At 28.6% G+C, this 18,775-nt stretch overlaps 1 protein-coding gene and 1 long non-coding RNA gene across 3 annotated transcripts in view; one reads left to right on the forward strand and one right to left on the reverse strand.

Annotated features, from left to right (window-relative positions):
* The window catches only part of LOC136976413 (uncharacterized), a 198,639-nt gene that overhangs the window by 117,501 nt on the left and 62,363 nt on the right, over positions 1-18,775 (forward strand). The window lies entirely within an intron of this gene.
* The window catches only part of LOC136976395 (TP53-binding protein 1-like), a 112,051-nt gene that overhangs the window by 38,343 nt on the left and 54,933 nt on the right, over positions 1-18,775 (reverse strand). The window contains exons 11-12 of the mRNA XM_067271654.1: positions 600-798; positions 472-535 (exon numbers count right to left, since the gene is read on the reverse strand). Of these exons, the coding sequence (XP_067127755.1) occupies positions 472-535; positions 600-798 (263 nt within the window). The remainder of the gene's footprint in view (positions 1-471; positions 536-599; positions 799-18,775) is intronic.

Genomic DNA, 18,775 nt, shown 5'->3' on the forward strand with positions numbered 1-18,775 from the left:
AAGTTTTAAATTAAACTATATAATAGGTATTGTATGTATGTATGTATATTAGAGAACATGTAGTGTTCGATATTAGCCACAATTTCAACCATCTGCAGAGAAGTTTGAAATGCATCACCAGAGATATACAAGGAATACTGCATTCTAATGTAAGAATTTATTATGTTATGATTAAATTTTAAAATAAAATTATAGAATAAAACTTCTACCCTGTTAAGAAAAATTTTGGATTAAATTATTTTTCTGAAATATTTTGTCTTATTAGTAACTTTATTCTAGTCATTTATTCTTCTGTTTCTTTTGAAAAATTCATATTGTTATTGCTGTATTTAAATAAGTGATCAGAGAATATGTAAATCCTATAAATTAATCTTTAACTTTTAAATTTTCAGTTTTATAAAATAGGTATATTACAGTTTTCAATATAATGTCATAACACTGGATATAATGCAAAAAAATTTGAAAAAATACCTTTACAGGAATAATTAGGTTGTAATAATTCAGGACAAATAGGAGCTTTCATTTTCTCGGCATCCTGTAATAGAAGACTTAATAAAAAAAGCACTTTCAAATGATATATTTTGAAAATAAAAATTTACTTCTTGTGCTTGCATTGATACATCACTATTGTGTTCATCTTCAAATAATTCTTTGTCATCTTCTGGAATTTTATTTTCATCTGTTGCATTTTGTGTGGCAGTTTCTGATAAGTTTAAAACAAAATCTTCTGTTTCTGTGTTGTTATTGCTTTGCTCAGCATTTTCTGCTGGAATATCACATTCCATTGGAGTAACAGCACTAAAATAATGATTACTTATAAGAAACTTCTTGATAAAATTTGATTAACATAGAAACATAAATTAGAATTTTAGAAAACATTTTTTTAACTTAAAAATAATATAAAAAACTACAGAAATTGAGAAAATTAAAACATTTATAAATAATGATTGAAAAATAATTTATAAATGATTATTTTATTATTTTACAAATTACAATGAAACCTCCATTAAAGGACACTCCTGAATAGTGGACATCTCTACTTAACCTCTACTTTTACAATCCCTAGACCCTTCAAACAGAACATCTATTACATTTACCCCTAAATAGCAGCCCAACATCTTGGTCCAAATGGTGTCTGCTATTCAGAGATTATACTGTATTTAAGAGCCGATCGCTGATTGGCTAATCAGTGACTGGCTTATGATGTAGACACCATTCCTCAGAGATGAGAGACGATGACCAGATTATGGTCCTGGGAATAAAGTTATTCCATCTGTTTGCTTAAATTAACTATTAACTAGAAATGAAAATGTCGGTTGCAGAAGATTGCATCCAAAATGCATCATTTTGCTTTTGTACTCCTGTCAAAATCTGGATCATTCGCTACAATTTGATCAACGATTTCGGTTATCATTACCAAACTTTTACTAAAGAAATCTGTAGAGAAATTCTTTGGGTTCTTCGTTTTCAGAATCACTATTTTTCAGATCTACACAAATTCCTTGTTCTGCCAGTTCTTGAAGGTTGTCATTGGTAAGGCACTTGCCAGAAACCTGCAGTAACTCCTCAATATCCTGCTCGTCTACATCTCCTAGTCCTGTATCAATAAGGTTGACAATTTTGTCAACCTAAAGATACAGCGATAGGCTCTTCTCGTTGAGAATTCTTAAATACCTCCGGCAATACCTTCTTCCATACTCCGTTCATGCATTTGTCAGTTAATTCTTGTGAAGAGAAGTCGATATTTCCTATGGCATCCATGATGTTATATTTTTCCAAAATTGCACAAAACAAACATATATTTAAGGGAAGCACAGCACTATGACAAATTGCCATCTTTTGCTGATTTGTTCATGTTTGTAAATAATTGTATTATATACAAATAAATAAAATGCCATTATAATTTGAATCAGTGTAAATTTTGAGCTATTTTTAGGCTTTGAGCAGACTGTGTTATATCAAATCAGCATTAAGGCCGCGACTCCACTAGCGCAAAAACAGCCGTAAAACTCCTCGCCGTAAAAGCTTTTAATCACGTGACCTATTTGCGTTTGCGCTCGGATTGCAATGGAGGTCCGGCTAGCGAAGCTTTTTTACGGCAACGGTACTATTACCGTGTATACGTGATATATCGATATAAAGACAATAATTATATTCTACGAGTTTTTTCTGTACTATAATTACAAATGTAGTAAAAGTAATATCTTTACTTTCATATATTGACTTTTATTATTATATTATTAAGATAATATACAGCACTTATAAGCTTAGCTTTTTTATTATATACTCCTCTAAATTGATGGATTTTCCTTTGGCCGTTCATATCGCGTGTTTTAGGGATCCATTATTATAATCGGGATACCTCTTGTCGTAGATACATGAATACTTTCGGATGTTTTTGATAAATCTTTCCAGATCTTCTAGAGTAGCCACGAGAGAACGTACACAAAAGCTCGTTTTCTGCCATTTTCGCACCGTGTCACGATGACCTAGATTTAATTGACTTCTGATTGGTGGATGGTACCGGTTTACGGTCGTATTCACTTCGAAAGTTGAACACTGCTCAACTCGCTTTTATGTTGGTTTTACGACCTGCTCAGGCGTAAAATATCATGGTCACATGATTAGCTTTTACGGCGAGGGGTTTTACGGCCCTTTTATGGCTAGTGGAGTCACGGCCTTAGCGGGGTCTTACTGTAATTATAAATATCTGGTCACTTTATATTCGTCCAGATGATATGCTCGTTTCTAAGACATTCTGGAAAACAGTATGGAAATCCTTAAAACTAAAATGCTTTATATATATATATATTTCTACAGCATTTGAGCAATATAACTATACATTTTACATACAAAAATGAACCTTCTCCTGTATAATATTGCTCAAATAACTATTTTCATCTATCTTATCCAGATATTTACACTTATATTGGGATAGTGACATTATAATAAAGCTATTTATTTTTAAAAGAATTATTTTTTTAACAAGAATTAAATGTTTTCAAATACAACTATTTATTTCAAAGTATATATTTATATATCATAACAAACAAATATGTTACAATTATTCTTTCTGTGTAAATTATGATACATTTATAGAAACACAATATATTAGAAAGATAAGTATTGAATACAGAGCTTGTTCTACATTTGATCAACATAAGAATATTCTAGTTCTATATCACTTAAGAGAATAAAGATTAAATTTTATTCAAATTTTTAAAAATTTAAACACGTAATTTATCTGAAATGAATAATTTATCAACAGAATTTGTTTTTAAAAAAATGTAATTTTACAAATGTAAAGAAAAAAAATGCATAAAAATATTAATAACTGCAAAAATTTATTGTATTTACATAAACTTCGAATTTATTTATTAAATATTTCCCAAAAATTCGCTTTAAATTAATTTGAATATTTAATTCAATTTTTAGAATTTTTGCATTTAATATTCAAAACAATTTCATTCCAGAACTGTTGAAAATTTTTAAATAAATGAGTTTTAAATGATTATTTTAATTAAAATATATTTATTTTTTTATAATTTTTACACCATGTATTAACAAAAAAATTTAATATATCCTAATAAAACAAATTTTAGTGTTCAGTAATTAATAAACTAATAATAATTATTTAAATTTACAGAAAAAAATATTAACAATATCAACATTAATAAGGTTACATTGCCACAATAAAAAGTAAATTATATTATCTATTTCATTATAATTAATATATAAATTATCATATTAAATAAATTAACTAATTAAATGTTTTTCTAGATAAATTTATAGCTATTAATTATGTATATTTATGATATCACTATGTTAAAAAATTTATAATTTTTGAAAGAAAAAATGGAGAAATATTTACTGTTCAAAGGGTAAATCCACTCAGTTTCTTAACAAAAAATGTCACTTTTCTAAATATAATATACAAATTTTAAGCTGATGATATTACAACTACAAGAAAATTCACAATTATGAAGAAAATTAAAACTAAAAACATCTACTAGCTAAATTAATATCAGGAGAACAAATATTCAATGGACTTTACAAAAGCAAGTTAATAAGCTTGCCAAGTGAACTGATAAAACATAAATTTATTGGGGTTTCCTGCTTCCAGTTCCGCTCCTGATCCCTGGAACTGTATACTTATTATTCAGACTTGTAGATAGTTGTAAAATATTTACTTTATTCTGGTGTAATAATTACCGCTGAAAGCATAAAATATAGATAGAAACAACAGTATTCACCAAACAATATTTTTACACAGTTATATTATCAAATATTTACATTTCATACTACACCCATTAATCATAGAATCAAAAGTTCGAATCAATAACAGCACTTTAACGAGAGAGAATTTAAAAAGTTCAAAAATATTATTCAAGTTATAAAATAGAAACTTTTTTGCTATTCTATGTGAATATTTTTTATTATTATTACACTATAAATTAAATTGTAAGCATCTATAAAAAAAATCAACATAAGAAATGATAAAATTTATTCTTTAAACTTCTATAAAATTATTCTATTAATAAAAATATTGTTTAGATTACTTTTAAAAATTTCTGATTCTACCAAAATACAAATGAAAAGATATTTTATACAGCTTTCAATTTGAATTTCTGATATTTTATCAAAAAAAAATTGTCTGAGATAAATTAGAAATTACTAAATATTTTTCTCTTGGCTTATTAATTATAAATCATATTTTTAAATTAATAATTTAAAATTAAAATAAATTAAATTTTTAATGTGATAAATTTTTCTTCAAAGTAGTTAGTAATTAGACTAACAAATGCCTACCCTACTTTCTATATAACATATATATATGCATTTAGTAGTATTATTATTTGGTTAAGCATACATTAAAATTCTATAGAATAATATGGATTTAATTAGTCAATTTTTATATTAGAAAAAAAATTTATAAATAATTAGATCATCATTTTAGTTTATTTTTCTGGTGAAACCAGAGATTAAATGATAGGGAAAACTGTAGTTATTTAATATTTTTTGCTTCGTCTAAACCGTCTTTATATTAAGTTATAAACTGCTATACAAAAATTGCTCTTAATCAGCAGAAATTACAATTTGCTCATTGAATCGTATTAAATTGCCATATAAAAATACAACAAAATAAATACCGTGAAGACCTTTTATCAGCAAGTTTGTTGAATTTGATTTTTGGTTGGCTGCCATTTTAGTTAATGCAAACGTTTTTTGGTTTAAAATGGCCAAAAATGTTTGCATTAACTAAACAAATAGTTTATTGCTGCTAAAAATTTTTCATGGTGTTTACAACTTACTTTTTCTTAACTATTATTTACACATACTGTGCATGAATTTTCAATCATTTTCTTTTGAGGGAAATGAATTATTACAACAATTTAATTCTTAAATATTAATTGTATATAACTAACAGAATGAAACTCGAGCAATGTTTATATTTACGATTTTCATTGTGAAAGAAATACAAATTAATTAGTTATATCAATTAATATTTTAAAAATGCTGCTATTTTTATAAAAATAAATATCTAAATAAAACTTCATTTCATTTCATAAAACAGTTTCATTTATGACTTAAATGTTTTCAGAATTAATATTCCATCTTCTGAAGCAATTGAGCAAATAAAACCATTTAATTTTACAAGAAAGCGTAATAAAAAATATATCAATAAGATGAGATTTGTTTAACATGGATTCCCAACAGGTTCCCAAATCAATAAAAACTTGGGGTTCCACAATAAAATCCGTTGAGTCTAGTGATGTATGAATGCAGATTTGGGATGTGAGGTGTAATTGTTGTAGTCTCGGATAAAGTCCTTGTATGACGATGCAAGAACTCGATCAAAGACTATACATGCTAAAGTTATTTATAGCTTTATAAACAGTGGGAAACAATTTACTGGTAACAAAATAAATTGAAATCATGATATAATGTTTGACAAAGTAATGGAAACCATAAAAACAGTAAAAATACAGCTAGAAAATCATTCAAAAAATCATAACCTTAAAAAGGATCGAACGTATTAATAAAAATACAATCATTAAATCTGTATATATATTGAAGCAAAATGATCTTTCACTACTGCATGCAATTAATGTAAATTTAAAAATAAATTTGATTTACAATTTGAATATTTCAAAACAACTTTTTAAAAGATTTTTAAAAACAATGTTTTAATTTTCAATTGATTTGATTTCAGTTTTAATTAATTAATTTTGATTTTATTTTTAATTGTAGTTTTGTTTTCGGTTTTAACGTAAAGTGGCTACCTAGTATGCTTTAATTCAGTGGTTCCCAATTAGTTTTTCCTGCGTACCACTTCAAGAAAGAGCCCAAACTTGCGTACCCCTTATAGCAGAAATTCATATTAATTTATACTAATATTATAAATTCGAAGGTAATTCTGCCTGTCTGTCTGTCACCTTTTCACGTCTAAATCGCTGAACAGGTTTTAATAAAATTTGGCACAGAGATAGCTTACCTGTTGGAGATGGACATAAGCTACATTTTACTGCAAGAAAATATCTTATTCCGACGAGAATCAATTCTTTTCTCCCAATAATTTTTTTTTATTTCAAGAAAAAGATCGATTCTAGTCCAATTTAGAAGCGAGATGTTGCAACTGATTATTAAACTCTGTGAAGTCTCATTATACCCTGTGAGAAGTCGCGTTGTCGCACGCGAGAAATAACAGCAACAAAAATTTTTAAAATTAATTTCGCAAACACAAATTGTGTTAATTGTACAATTGTTGTTTCTTGCGTAAGAATTTCAATTAGGTATTGTCACAAATGCATTTTTTTGATGAAATTTCGAGAATATTTTTAGTTATAAATAAACAAATTTTTGCATTTGACATCATGTTGTAAATTGCCGAATTTTTGATGGTCCATCCATTAGTTTTTTGATTGCTTCATCTCATGCATTTCAATTTTAAATCAACCGATTTTAGATTGCCGCGCGAACCTCTTCATGCAATTTCGCGTACCCCCAGGGGTACGTGTACCATTAATTGGGAACCATGGCTTTAATTCATTGATATATGCAGGGTTCCAACATTTTTTATTAAGGTGAAAAGGGTTGTATGACAAAAATAAGTTGAAAATCTTTGGTTTAACTGATCACTATTATATAGAACTTGTTTTAAAGAAAAATCTTTAAAAATTCAAATATTCAAACATTTCTGAGCTTACATTAGCTCAATGATGAGCAATCTTTTCTGTATGTAGGTCACAAGTGAACTCTAGCTCCTGGCACACTGCATGCATTTTTTTCTTGTAGAAGTGCAGGCTAGCAATCTGCCAAGCAATAAAATACTCCATAATGCCTGGTACACTAGGTACTAAAATAATATATATTAATGATATTCAAACTAGTAATATATAGTTTATTCTCATCTTTTCACTGGTCAAGTTTAGTTTGAATGTTCTTTGTCACAAATATCTGTTTAATTAGGCTTGCATTCGGCATGAGGCAGAAAATGGGAAAATAAAATTACATTGCCAAAGCTCCGAGAGCCACAAATTAGGATTTCAAGGGCTGTGTGTGGCCTGTGGGTTGCTTATTACCGCTTTGGCAAATCGGGGATATAGATTTTTTGGCACATAACATCTAAAAAACTTTTGAATTCTAAAATATCAAATTTACACTTCTATATTTAATATGAACAGACAATCTTACCTTCTTGTGACTTAATTACAACAGTTTCTAACAAAATTAAAATCAAAACATTAAAATTTAAACTTTAAAAATATGACAAATTGTACATTAAGTTTTACTTCTCCTAACAACCTTCTTTTGTTTTTTAGATTATTTTCAATATTTTTAAAAAGTTGCAATCTATTTTTTCTATCTTTTAACTAGCCATTTCTATGTACTGGTCAACTTTGTACTAGCTTCCTTACTAATTATTCTTTCTTCTAGGCTTTTTTTATTTGTAAATTTTGGAAGGAGAATAGAATGAGTTAAAATAGGCCCAAAAATACTTAGTATTAGCTTTTAAAGCTTCGTTTAATGCAACAGCTGACTGATTGTATAGTAATATTTTAGAGTTGAATTTATTTGTTTAGAAAGTTTTTCTTAACAAGTGTCTTTGCAACATCAGATTTTAAAAGTGAGAACTGAAGGAAATCAGTTTAGAGCATTAACAGGGGTTAAAGATTTTATTAACTACTTAAAATTCTAGTCTAGTAACAACAGCATTTTTTTTATGCAAAGAAAAAATGTTGTTACTAGAATAGAATTTTCAAAACAGCAATGGATAACTAAGCCAATGTTAAATTCATTTCCAAATTACAAGATGGATATGATTATTTATTAACTAACAGATGTAATGACCAAGCATGCTTATATATTTTAATTTTAAAAATAATCTAATAAGAAATATTACATAAATGTCCCTCTCCAATTTTGATAATTCTTAACTGTAGAATATCAAAAACTAAGAGAGAGATAGTTTTTTTCAATTGGCAGAAAATATTTTTATGGATGAAATCAGTCCTCAAAGTTTAGTCTGCCAAGCAGTGATTTTTACAGCTTCATACAGAAACACTAATCCAATTCAAATGAAACCAATGTGACAGTACTTTTTTTATAATGAAGAATCAAAAATATATTTTATTAAAGTTTACAGAAATTTTCAGATGGTCAATCACCCCTATGAGTTTCTAAAACTTCTATAAAAATTCCATAAAAAAAGCAAACTTTTTGAAACATATATATACTGTATAATAGATCAAAATTAAGTTTGAATTTTAACGACCCTTACAGCAATATATGGCATGCAGTCATATCAAAGTACAGGCTGCTTCTCTTGGCGTTTCAGTCAGTCTTTGGCCAGTAATGTAAAATATGTTTTTAATAAATAATTAATGTGAGCTTATCTCTATTGCATATTGTCATTTTTCATTTTTGCATGAATTCTGAGGTTCCATAGCCGTTCACGAGGTGATGTCGAAGTCGGTAATGTCAGTGTAATGACATTTTTTTGCTTCTGTTTGCAATTTTATAAACTTTTACGATTAATGCTTCAAAAATGCCTCCAAAACATAATAGTAACTCTAGCAGTGGAGATAAATGCAAGAAGTGGAAATTCTATTACTGTAGAAACTAAACTGGACATAAAACTAAGTGCATTAAGGTGAAAAAATCACATTTGTAACACTCACTAATAAGCAGTAGCAAGTGGGTAAACAAGCATAATGTATTCTATTAAGTACATTGAAGGATCAAACACTAACAATAAGTAGTTATTGTGTGTACAAATGTACTTTCTAGGTCAGTTTTCAACTTAAGACAAAACTTGGGATCCTAACCTGTTTGTAAGTAGGAGAGTTCCTGTAATCATTTAAAAGTTATTTCATATTTTTAACAATCAAAAATATTAATAGGGGTCAGTAATTAATGTACATTGCAACACACACATCCATGAACTTTCTTACTTTCTTGGAGTGTAAATTATTCCTGCATTTATGACATCTTTTAAAAACAAAGTATATTGTCATTCAAAATTTCAAAGCACTTGTTGATTTTGAATACGGGAGAGTAAAATATTTTCTTTTAATTGTACCTGTTAAAATTGTTGTTTTCTGATTAACTAATGTTTAAAAATTAGTTCACAATAAATACATTTCAAATTCTGTAATTGAATTAACGATAATTGACTCTTTCCCAAATATCTATTACTATAGATTATTTTTTAATATCAAGACAGTTAAACAAGATTGCAGTGCATTAACTTAAAAAAAACCAGAATATCCATCCTATAGCTTGGAGAAGACACTGGTTAAATTTTTTACTTCTTTTTTCAACAATTTAAACTAACAAACAATCAGCTTAGAGACATAGAATTAAATTATTATTAATCTTACAATATCTATCTGTTTCTACAGTACTACTTCTGAAACCTTTAAAATGCAGTATAATTTTAATTTTCAAATGTTTTTGGTCATCTTAAATGGCCTTCTTCAGCATAGAAAAAAACAAATATCAATTTAAAGAGAAAAAGGTTTAACAGGTCATTTAAGACAACCAAACATGTTTGAAAATTAAAATTGTACTGCACTTTAAAGTTTTGAGTAGTAATACTATGGTTCACGACAAGTGCAATTTTCAGAAGTGCATCCATCCATTTCCATTTTCAAAGCTTTAAAATTTACAAAAATCCTTTATTAAGGAAATATTTCTCTTTATAGAAAATCCTGAAGATTTAAGATTAAATTTAGTAAAGATATCACAATTTAAGAAAATAATAAAGATGCTTTCATAAATTTAAGAATTAAAACTTCATTTTCAATATGCTAAAAACTTAATAAAATATAAAGCTATAAAACATAATACAAAAAAAAAACTTCTTCATGGACATCATATTCACAATTCTTTATGTTTAATATATTCAGTTTGGGACCATAATTTAGATGTAGATATTCTTCATTATAAGTAGCTTTTGCTTTCCATATATGCATAAAGGAATCATCCAGAAAAGAAAAACATGAAATAAATCCCATGTTTATAACAAATCTATCCTCCTATATGATGTATAATCCATTTTTAACTAGTCACCCAGACATCAATCACATCAACCACTTTTTATTTAATTTCTTTTATATATTATTTCAAAATATTAATATGTAGGAAATCCTATTTTCTATTACTTTTTTAATCACTAGATGCATCATTCACAGGTGATCTACATTGCCCAATATTTTGTAGGATATATGTTTTATAATTTTAATCTGAGTAATGCATAACAGTCCTTAGTTCATAACAGCTCTATTGCATAGTGCATATTTGTTTTAAACTTTATATTGCCTGCTGAGAACATTACTGACATAATTTTGAGTTATGTACAGCATGAGATTCCTGATCATTTACAGTAAAATGAATGTAGTGAACCATACATACCAGATGACACCATTTTTTAATCAGTCCTGGCCATTTTAGTAAAATTTGTCCCATTTTTTAATAATCAAGAAGCTTAGCTCTCTAGTTTATGTACTAAACACATTTGTATATTGTATTCTGAACTGGTCAAGCATTTGAATGAATATTACTGAGGAAAGAAAGACATAAAATATAGCTTACGGAATAGTTTCATCAAATTTAAGGAATATATTACATAAACAGAAACTGGTGAAAGTTGACAATTTGATTAATGAATGTTAATAAAGATAAAAATAACCAAAAATGTAGAGAGATGGAGGGAAAAAAGCCAATGTATCTGACAGCTGGGTCAAAATATTTAATGAAATGCACAAAAAAAATCTTGAATTCAAGATTTTTATAATTTGACAAAATTAGTCTTTTGTTTTTTGGGGGAATTACAGCTTCAGTACAAAGAATATTTTCATTTGTGAATTCCCTATGGTCAAAAGAGAAGTCAAAATTAAATATTGAAATCATGAAAGTAATGTTAATTATAAAGCAAAACTGCAACTTACAACGTAATAAGTTTTATGATAAAACTGTAAGTGACTAGAACTTGATATGTTCATTTGAAAAATATGCCTGGTTTGACTCTAGGAGACCTATATCAACCTAACTATTAAATTTGATATCATGTTGATAAAAATATCACTTTTTTTGTTATTAGATATTCAAAATTAAAATCTTTTAGAAAAATTTACATATTCTTTTTTACACCACCAAATCAATATCAGTAACAATGTAATAAATAATTTAAAATATATGCTCTCCACCTCAAATTAGTAGTGTTTTTTCCTTGTACATCATACCTCTCCCATTAGCAATAGAGTCATGCCATCATCTATATAACTGCTTACAGGGAAAAATCTTTAAATTGAAATAACATGACTTCTGGCTTGCATTGAAAGTTTGTATACAGTTAATCAGGGCCTCCTGCCCCCAAGTATTTCATATCTGGTCTCAGATTTCATCTAACTAACTCCATTCTCAAGATTAACGAAAGACGAATGGATGGACAACAGTAGGTCTACAATTTTTTCAAATTGCAACCCAATTATTTATAATGCCCATCTATATTTCTTGACAAAATTTTAACACAAGAGACTGTATTTATCCCCATTTCATTTTGATATCAAGAGATTATGGTCAATGTATAGATATGTCATTCCATTATTCCACCACAAAATCTTCAAAACTTATTCAAATTTTTATACTTTAGTGATGTAACTAAAATTATATAAACAACATCTCTAAACCCGACATATTAAAGCTAAACATCAACCAAATGCCGAATTGCCAAATTGCTTACGTAATTCATTTAGTTATTAGCCTTAATCTAGCCAGATAGAATTTCGGCATTTGGTTGATGTTTGTAATTTTTTAAAATTTTAGTTACTAAACTAACCTGAATAACAAGTAAAATTAACCTGCTAGAATAAAGGTTTTCGAACTTTTTCTTTTAAGTACCAGTTGCTGAAAACAGAAAGCCTGGTATACCATTAACTTCACGATACTCATCCGTCCAATAAAATAACAACAACAGTAGCCCTAATGTTTCAGCAAACATGCAAGTAACATGCACGTAAGATGCAAATAATACATTTCAGCTGAAACATAACTTCCCTGCTAGCCAATTTTAGTGGGAAATGTGTGATTGTTTTTTGACATTAAGGTCCACATCCTTGGTGAAAGCATGCTCACAGACAATTAAATCCAGTTCAAGATGATGGCAGATCCTGGGTTTAGTCTTTATATTAGCCATGGTGGAAAATGCTTTCTCACACAAGTATGATGATCAAAATGGAACAAGAGATGTATTGCTTTGCTTGAAACCAAAGAATACATTTTTTTAGGTTTACTCCAAAATTGTGTTAGTGATTTTTCTTGAAAAAGTTCATATATATGATGATCTGATACCATATCTATCAGTGTTTCTTGCTGCTGGACAGAAAGCTTGGATTGCATGCACCACATTATCCATTACAAACATCAACATAACCCAGTGACTCTTGGTGTCACTTCCCTTACATAAGAATGAAAAACATGACAAAAACTCAGAGTGCAGTCTCTGCAATGTTCCACAATAACAGCTTGTATTACCTGCCTATAAATGACAGTGATTGAATTCAGCTCAAGAAATTTGGACAAAATATGGAACATGTCTAGATTTGCATGTGTTTCACGATTCTTCCAGAAAAACAGTTTCTTGTGAAATGCCAAAACTTTTTCTTCCATTGTAAAAATGTTGTGTCCATATCTGTGCAGAGACAGATTCAGTTTGTTTAGTTTCTCGAATATGTCCAAAAGGTATGCAAGACGGGAAACCCAAGATACATTTTCAAACTTTTCTGCAAGAGGTGCCTTCCTTATCTTTGGAAAAAAAGATATACTTCATCTCAAAGTTCAAAAAGCCTTGTCAAGACATTTCCTCTCGACAACCAATTTTGTGAATTAAAACTGTCTTCTGAGTGGTTCTTGACTTCTGGTAAATGTTGAATTAGAAAGACATAAATTTGTTTATTCATCTATAAACTCCATTTTAGTGGTTACCAAAAAAATGGCACGAGTAGTTCACTTTGTGTCCACTAAGGGCTAAATTTTAAATACGGAAGGAGCATCCTTCCTGGTTCTCTCAGCCAAATAAAACCATGACGATATACTTCATTATGATAACTTAGTAAGCAAGTGTCCAGTGAAGAACTTTCATAGCATTCTCTGATAAAAATAAACTGATATTCCTTCATCAAAATAAAAAATAAAAATATAAAGCTAAACTAAGATTAAACAGTAAGTCAGGAGCCACTGTGTGATAAAACTAATAAGAAACACACCTTTACTCAGTGAAAATTTTTTAATATGTTAACATTTTATCAGCTATCATAATCCTTTAAATACAAATTTAAATAGAAACCAATAGAAACAATGTTTGATGAATAGAATGTACACACTAATTACTTGAAATGGACAGAAAAGAATGTGTGTGTTTTCAAATGTTAAATCTTAATATAAAGTTAAAACTACAAAACTTAAAAATTAATTAGAAAGTAATTTCAAGAGAAGTTGATAACTGTATATTTCCAAGTATTCTCCAAAGATTCCACATTCCTATGCATAAGTGAAATTTTGTTTGAAAATATCCCATGTATGAAGTGCTAAGGCCTATGGAGTCATTCTGTGAACCCAAGTGCAGCTGTAACTTCCTTAATTCTATTCAACTCTGAACTTAAATCCAAATACCAACAAGAATGTGTTAAAGCATGTTTAACTAGTACTTTGAAAGCAGAGAGTTTGTTCTTCCTAAGATCAAGAATTATGAGTACCGTATTTACTCGCATATAAGACTAGGTTTTTATTTATTTATTACAGCTTCAAATTCCTAGGTCGTCCTATACGTCGTATAGGACGACCTAGAAATTTGAGTAAAAGATTCTTTTGTGTTTTTGTAAATAATTTTTGTGAACAGCATATTTGCAATTTTTACCGGATGCTTACCCTCTTGTATTTAAAAACATAAGTATTTTATCTGGGTCATATGAATCGTTCTTGTATATTGTCAGAAGTAAAGATGAATAGCAATAGGAAAAGCAAAGCTTTTGAATTGAATTCCAGATTGAAATTCCAAAATCACATGGGAGTTTGATATAAGTTTTAATCCATTCCCACATGAAAACAGATGATTATTCGGAAATCAGAATTTGGAGAAACTCATAAGTGTAATCGATGGAGAGTGGATTTAACTGTTAAGAATTGGCAAAAAAAGGTTCCCAATTGTCCAGCTTTACATGAACAAATTATGTTGTCGATTTTACAAGATTTTTCCTTAAAGTTTAAAATGCCAGTAATTTTTGTGGGACAATGTGTACATTTATGTTCATTTGATATTTTACTTGTGATTAAATGAAATAAAATTAGAATTGTATTAATAAATCTAATTTTCTTTATTTTGATCTTTAAAGTCACACCTTGTCCTATGTGTAAGGTCATCTTATATGTGAGTAAATACGGTACATACAGTGTCAGTACCAGTCAGTTTTACATAAACTGCAGTATGTGTATTCTACTTTCCATAAGAAACAGGAAGATATCCAAAAATGGATTACTTTATTACTTACTTTCTTGCTCCAACTCCAGAATGAGCCCATATAGGTAAGAGTTGGCCAACTCCAAAAATAGCTGCCAAAAGTAAATATATTTATGTTGAATAATTAGAATGTGATCTCTGTATCTTGTAAAAGATAATGTCCATTGCCTAAAGGAACTGCTGTTCAAGCTATCTGATCAAATTTCACAAAGCACTCCTACTAATGGACTACCTATTGGGACTCCATAGTTCTGTTTACAGTTATGTTCATTACAGGAAAAGAACAAAGGGTAACATACAATATCATATGCTCCTTTAATCTATTCACTGTCCTGTTGTGTCCTTTGTACATGTTCCTGAAGAAAATCTTTAAACCTAAAACAGTACTCCAATTTAACTGACAAAAACAGTAACTTGATCTCAAAGGTGGTTGCAATTTCTTCATCAAACAGCATGATTTGCTTTAGTTAGATCATTCATGATTTGAGCTGAGTTTGTAGTTGCATAAGCATAGTTACATACATGTTCTGATACAAGTCCTTTCCAACAACAGCAGCTACAATTCTCAGAAACACTAAGACTGGACATACTAAATTTACATACTCAGAGGTGTTGTGATCTCTTTATATGAGATTGACTAGATGGAATGAAAAGGAGCTAGTACTTAAAAGAAACCCTAAAATATATGGTATCTTACGCAATAGTGAGAGTCCTCTTAACAAAATGTTTTCGGGATACTGACCAGCAATGACTCCATAGGCCTTTAGCACTTTATATGTGGCATATGCATGCTGAAATTTTAGAACATGACTGGCAGAACGTCAACAAGACATTAGAAAGAACAAGCATAAAATAGCACTAACCTGCTTTGCAACACAAGACAATATATGTGTATAGTGAGACAAAGTCAATATTGTTAAACCAATTAACTCTCTTGAGAAAGCATGAATCTTGACTCAAAATTTTCAAAAAAAAAAAAAAAAAGTTTATAAGGTTCATCAACTACAGGAATGTGGAATCTGGGAAAATACTTGGAAATATGCATTTACCAACTTCTCTCTTGAAATTACTTTCTTCTAATTAATTTTTAATATTTGAAAACAGCACATTCTTTTCTGTTCATTTCAAGTAATTAGTGTGTACTGTACATTCTATTCATCAAACATTGTTTCTGTTTGTTTCTATTTAAATTTGTATTTGAAGCATGATGATGGCTGATAAAGGCTAGTCAAAAATGTTAACATATTAAACAATTTCCACTGAGTAAAATTGTGTTTATTACTACTAAAATAAGAATATTCAAAACAAATTGTTCAACATATTTATTAACACCAAGTAACAAAATCATTGCCAGATATAAATATTTAAATGAATATTAAAAACAATACTTTAAAATGTTCATATACTGCTTTATTTATTTTAAAGCAAAGATAAACAATTACTTTTTTATTATTGTTTATTTTGTAAATTAAACTAATATTGAAATCTAAACCTTTTCTTCATTTAATCAGTTAGAAGTCTTTGTATTTCTTAATGTTTTCTCAAATATTTCAATCATATTAATGTAAATGAAATACTAATTTGCTATTTTAAAGTTTAAATAAAATGAAAAATTCCAAAAAATATTTAATATCCAGCAAAAAATTTTAAACAACAAATGTTTTTGCCCATTTGAAAACTCTTCAAATTACACTTTGTATTTAAACAATACATCCAATAGAATATAAAAGTTTAATATTTTAAAAATCCTGTGCTTTGGAAATGCCACCAGTTTCTCCAAAACAGTTTTGTTTTACTATTACTTGTTTATGGTCACAATTGTAACATATTTAATTGTTCAAAATATTAAAAGAGCAGAGAATGATTTTCATTTACAATTACAACACTAAGTTAGCTTATTATTCTTTCTTGCCTTACCACTTTAGAAATATAGAAATATCATCTTCATTATAACTAACATGCACTGTTGTAACTGAAAAACTCGGGAATGGCAACATTGTTTTAAAATTAAAGTTGTAGCTTTCGGCATGCACTTCCAAAACTATTTGACCAGGCCCTAGACATTTGTCTCATTTGTCTATGTGATGATCCGGGCCCTGAATACCTGTACTTATAATCTACAAATCAACATATTGGTATCAGCTTAGTTTCGATTGGCTGATGAGATATTATAGAAAGATGCCATTACTTTACCTGACCTTATATATGTGTATAAAGGAAAACCCTGGTTATTGTGTTTTGATTAATGTAGTTCTCGAGTTATTGTGGGTATTGATTTGATGCTAAAATCCTAATTATTGCTCTAAAACTTCAAGTTATTGGAGTTTTTTGAGCCAAATGAAAGTTTTCACTTAGTCTTTTTTAGATTAAAATATAAAATGCTGGGTTCTTGTTTTATAATAATTTGATAGTACAATACACTTTGACATTCAATCCAATTTGTTTTTTTTTTGTTTTTTTTTTTTCATTTAACACATGCAAAACCTACACATTGTTTTTTTGCAATCATTTTAGACAATGAATGGTTTTAATGAGGTTTACTTGTAATACACTGAGATTTATCACAAATTCTCAAGTACTTGCTAAATTTTTGTGATTCTGCCTGTAATATTTCTTTATTGATAGGTTTCGAAAGTGCTATGATCAGGAAATTTGAATTGCCAATTTCATGAAAGGGTGCAACTCATTTTGCTACATAAATCTTAAATTTATATGATAACATGATAATAACCCAGGATATCTTCAATTAAAAATTGAATTAGGACTATTTACAAAAATTATAAAATTTTCGATTCTATCTTTCGTTCTTTTAACACTACCACAGAAGTAACAGTATATTGGCTTAAATAAACTTCACTAGGACACATAATTAAAAAAAAAAAAAGTTAAAATTGATCAAAACGCCGACCTTTTATTTGAGGAATCGGTGTCCTTTAACAAAAAACAATGATACAATTCTTAACCAAATGGTCGAAACGCCGACCAGATGGACAACAGTGGGAATTTATAGGTCTACAATTTTTTCAAATTGTAGATCAATGAAATAAACAGAAGTATGGCTTTTCTCAGTCAACCCTAGTGACATTTTTTAAAAAATAGAAGAAAATTGAGTGCAGTGCAACAGGTGAAAAATTAGATCCTTCTCAGAAATATCTGAAGACATCTAATTGTGATGATGTCAACAGTGCAACATTCCGCTGGCTTACTGAGATGCAGGCACAGAATTTACCAATTAACGGGCCAGTCTTATGCCAAAAAGCAACAACACAAGTTGCCAGAATGATTGGACACATGGAATTTAAAGTAAGCAACAGATGGCTGTATCACTTCAAAGACATGGCATTATCTTCAAGGTTGCCTTGGGAGAGGAAAAATCAGTTCCACTTGAAGAAGCAAATTCTTAATGTGAAAAAAATGAAAGAAATTCTTGAAAAGTATCAACCTGACATCTATAATGCAGATAATACTAGATTACTTTTCCAATTGATGCCTGAAAAATATTTGCATTTAAAGAAGCAACATGCAATAGTAGTAAATAATCAAAACAGTGCATCACTGTTCTTCTGTGTTGCAACTCAACAGAGATGGACAAATTAACACCTCTTGTAATTGGAATTTTGGCAAAATCCAGATATCTGAAGAACACGAGAAGTATGCCAGGTAAGATTTCTTTTCTCAAATTAATTTTCTTTAGTTGATTTTTCTATCTCCTGGTGCACTCATAATTACTCCTTATTTCAGTCTATTATAAGGCCA

Source organism: Centruroides vittatus, unplaced genomic scaffold (genome assembly GCF_030686945.1).
Source record: "Centruroides vittatus isolate TY-2023 unplaced genomic scaffold, ASM3068694v2 contig_400, whole genome shotgun sequence".
NCBI lineage: Eukaryota > Metazoa > Arthropoda > Arachnida > Scorpiones > Buthidae > Centruroides > Centruroides vittatus.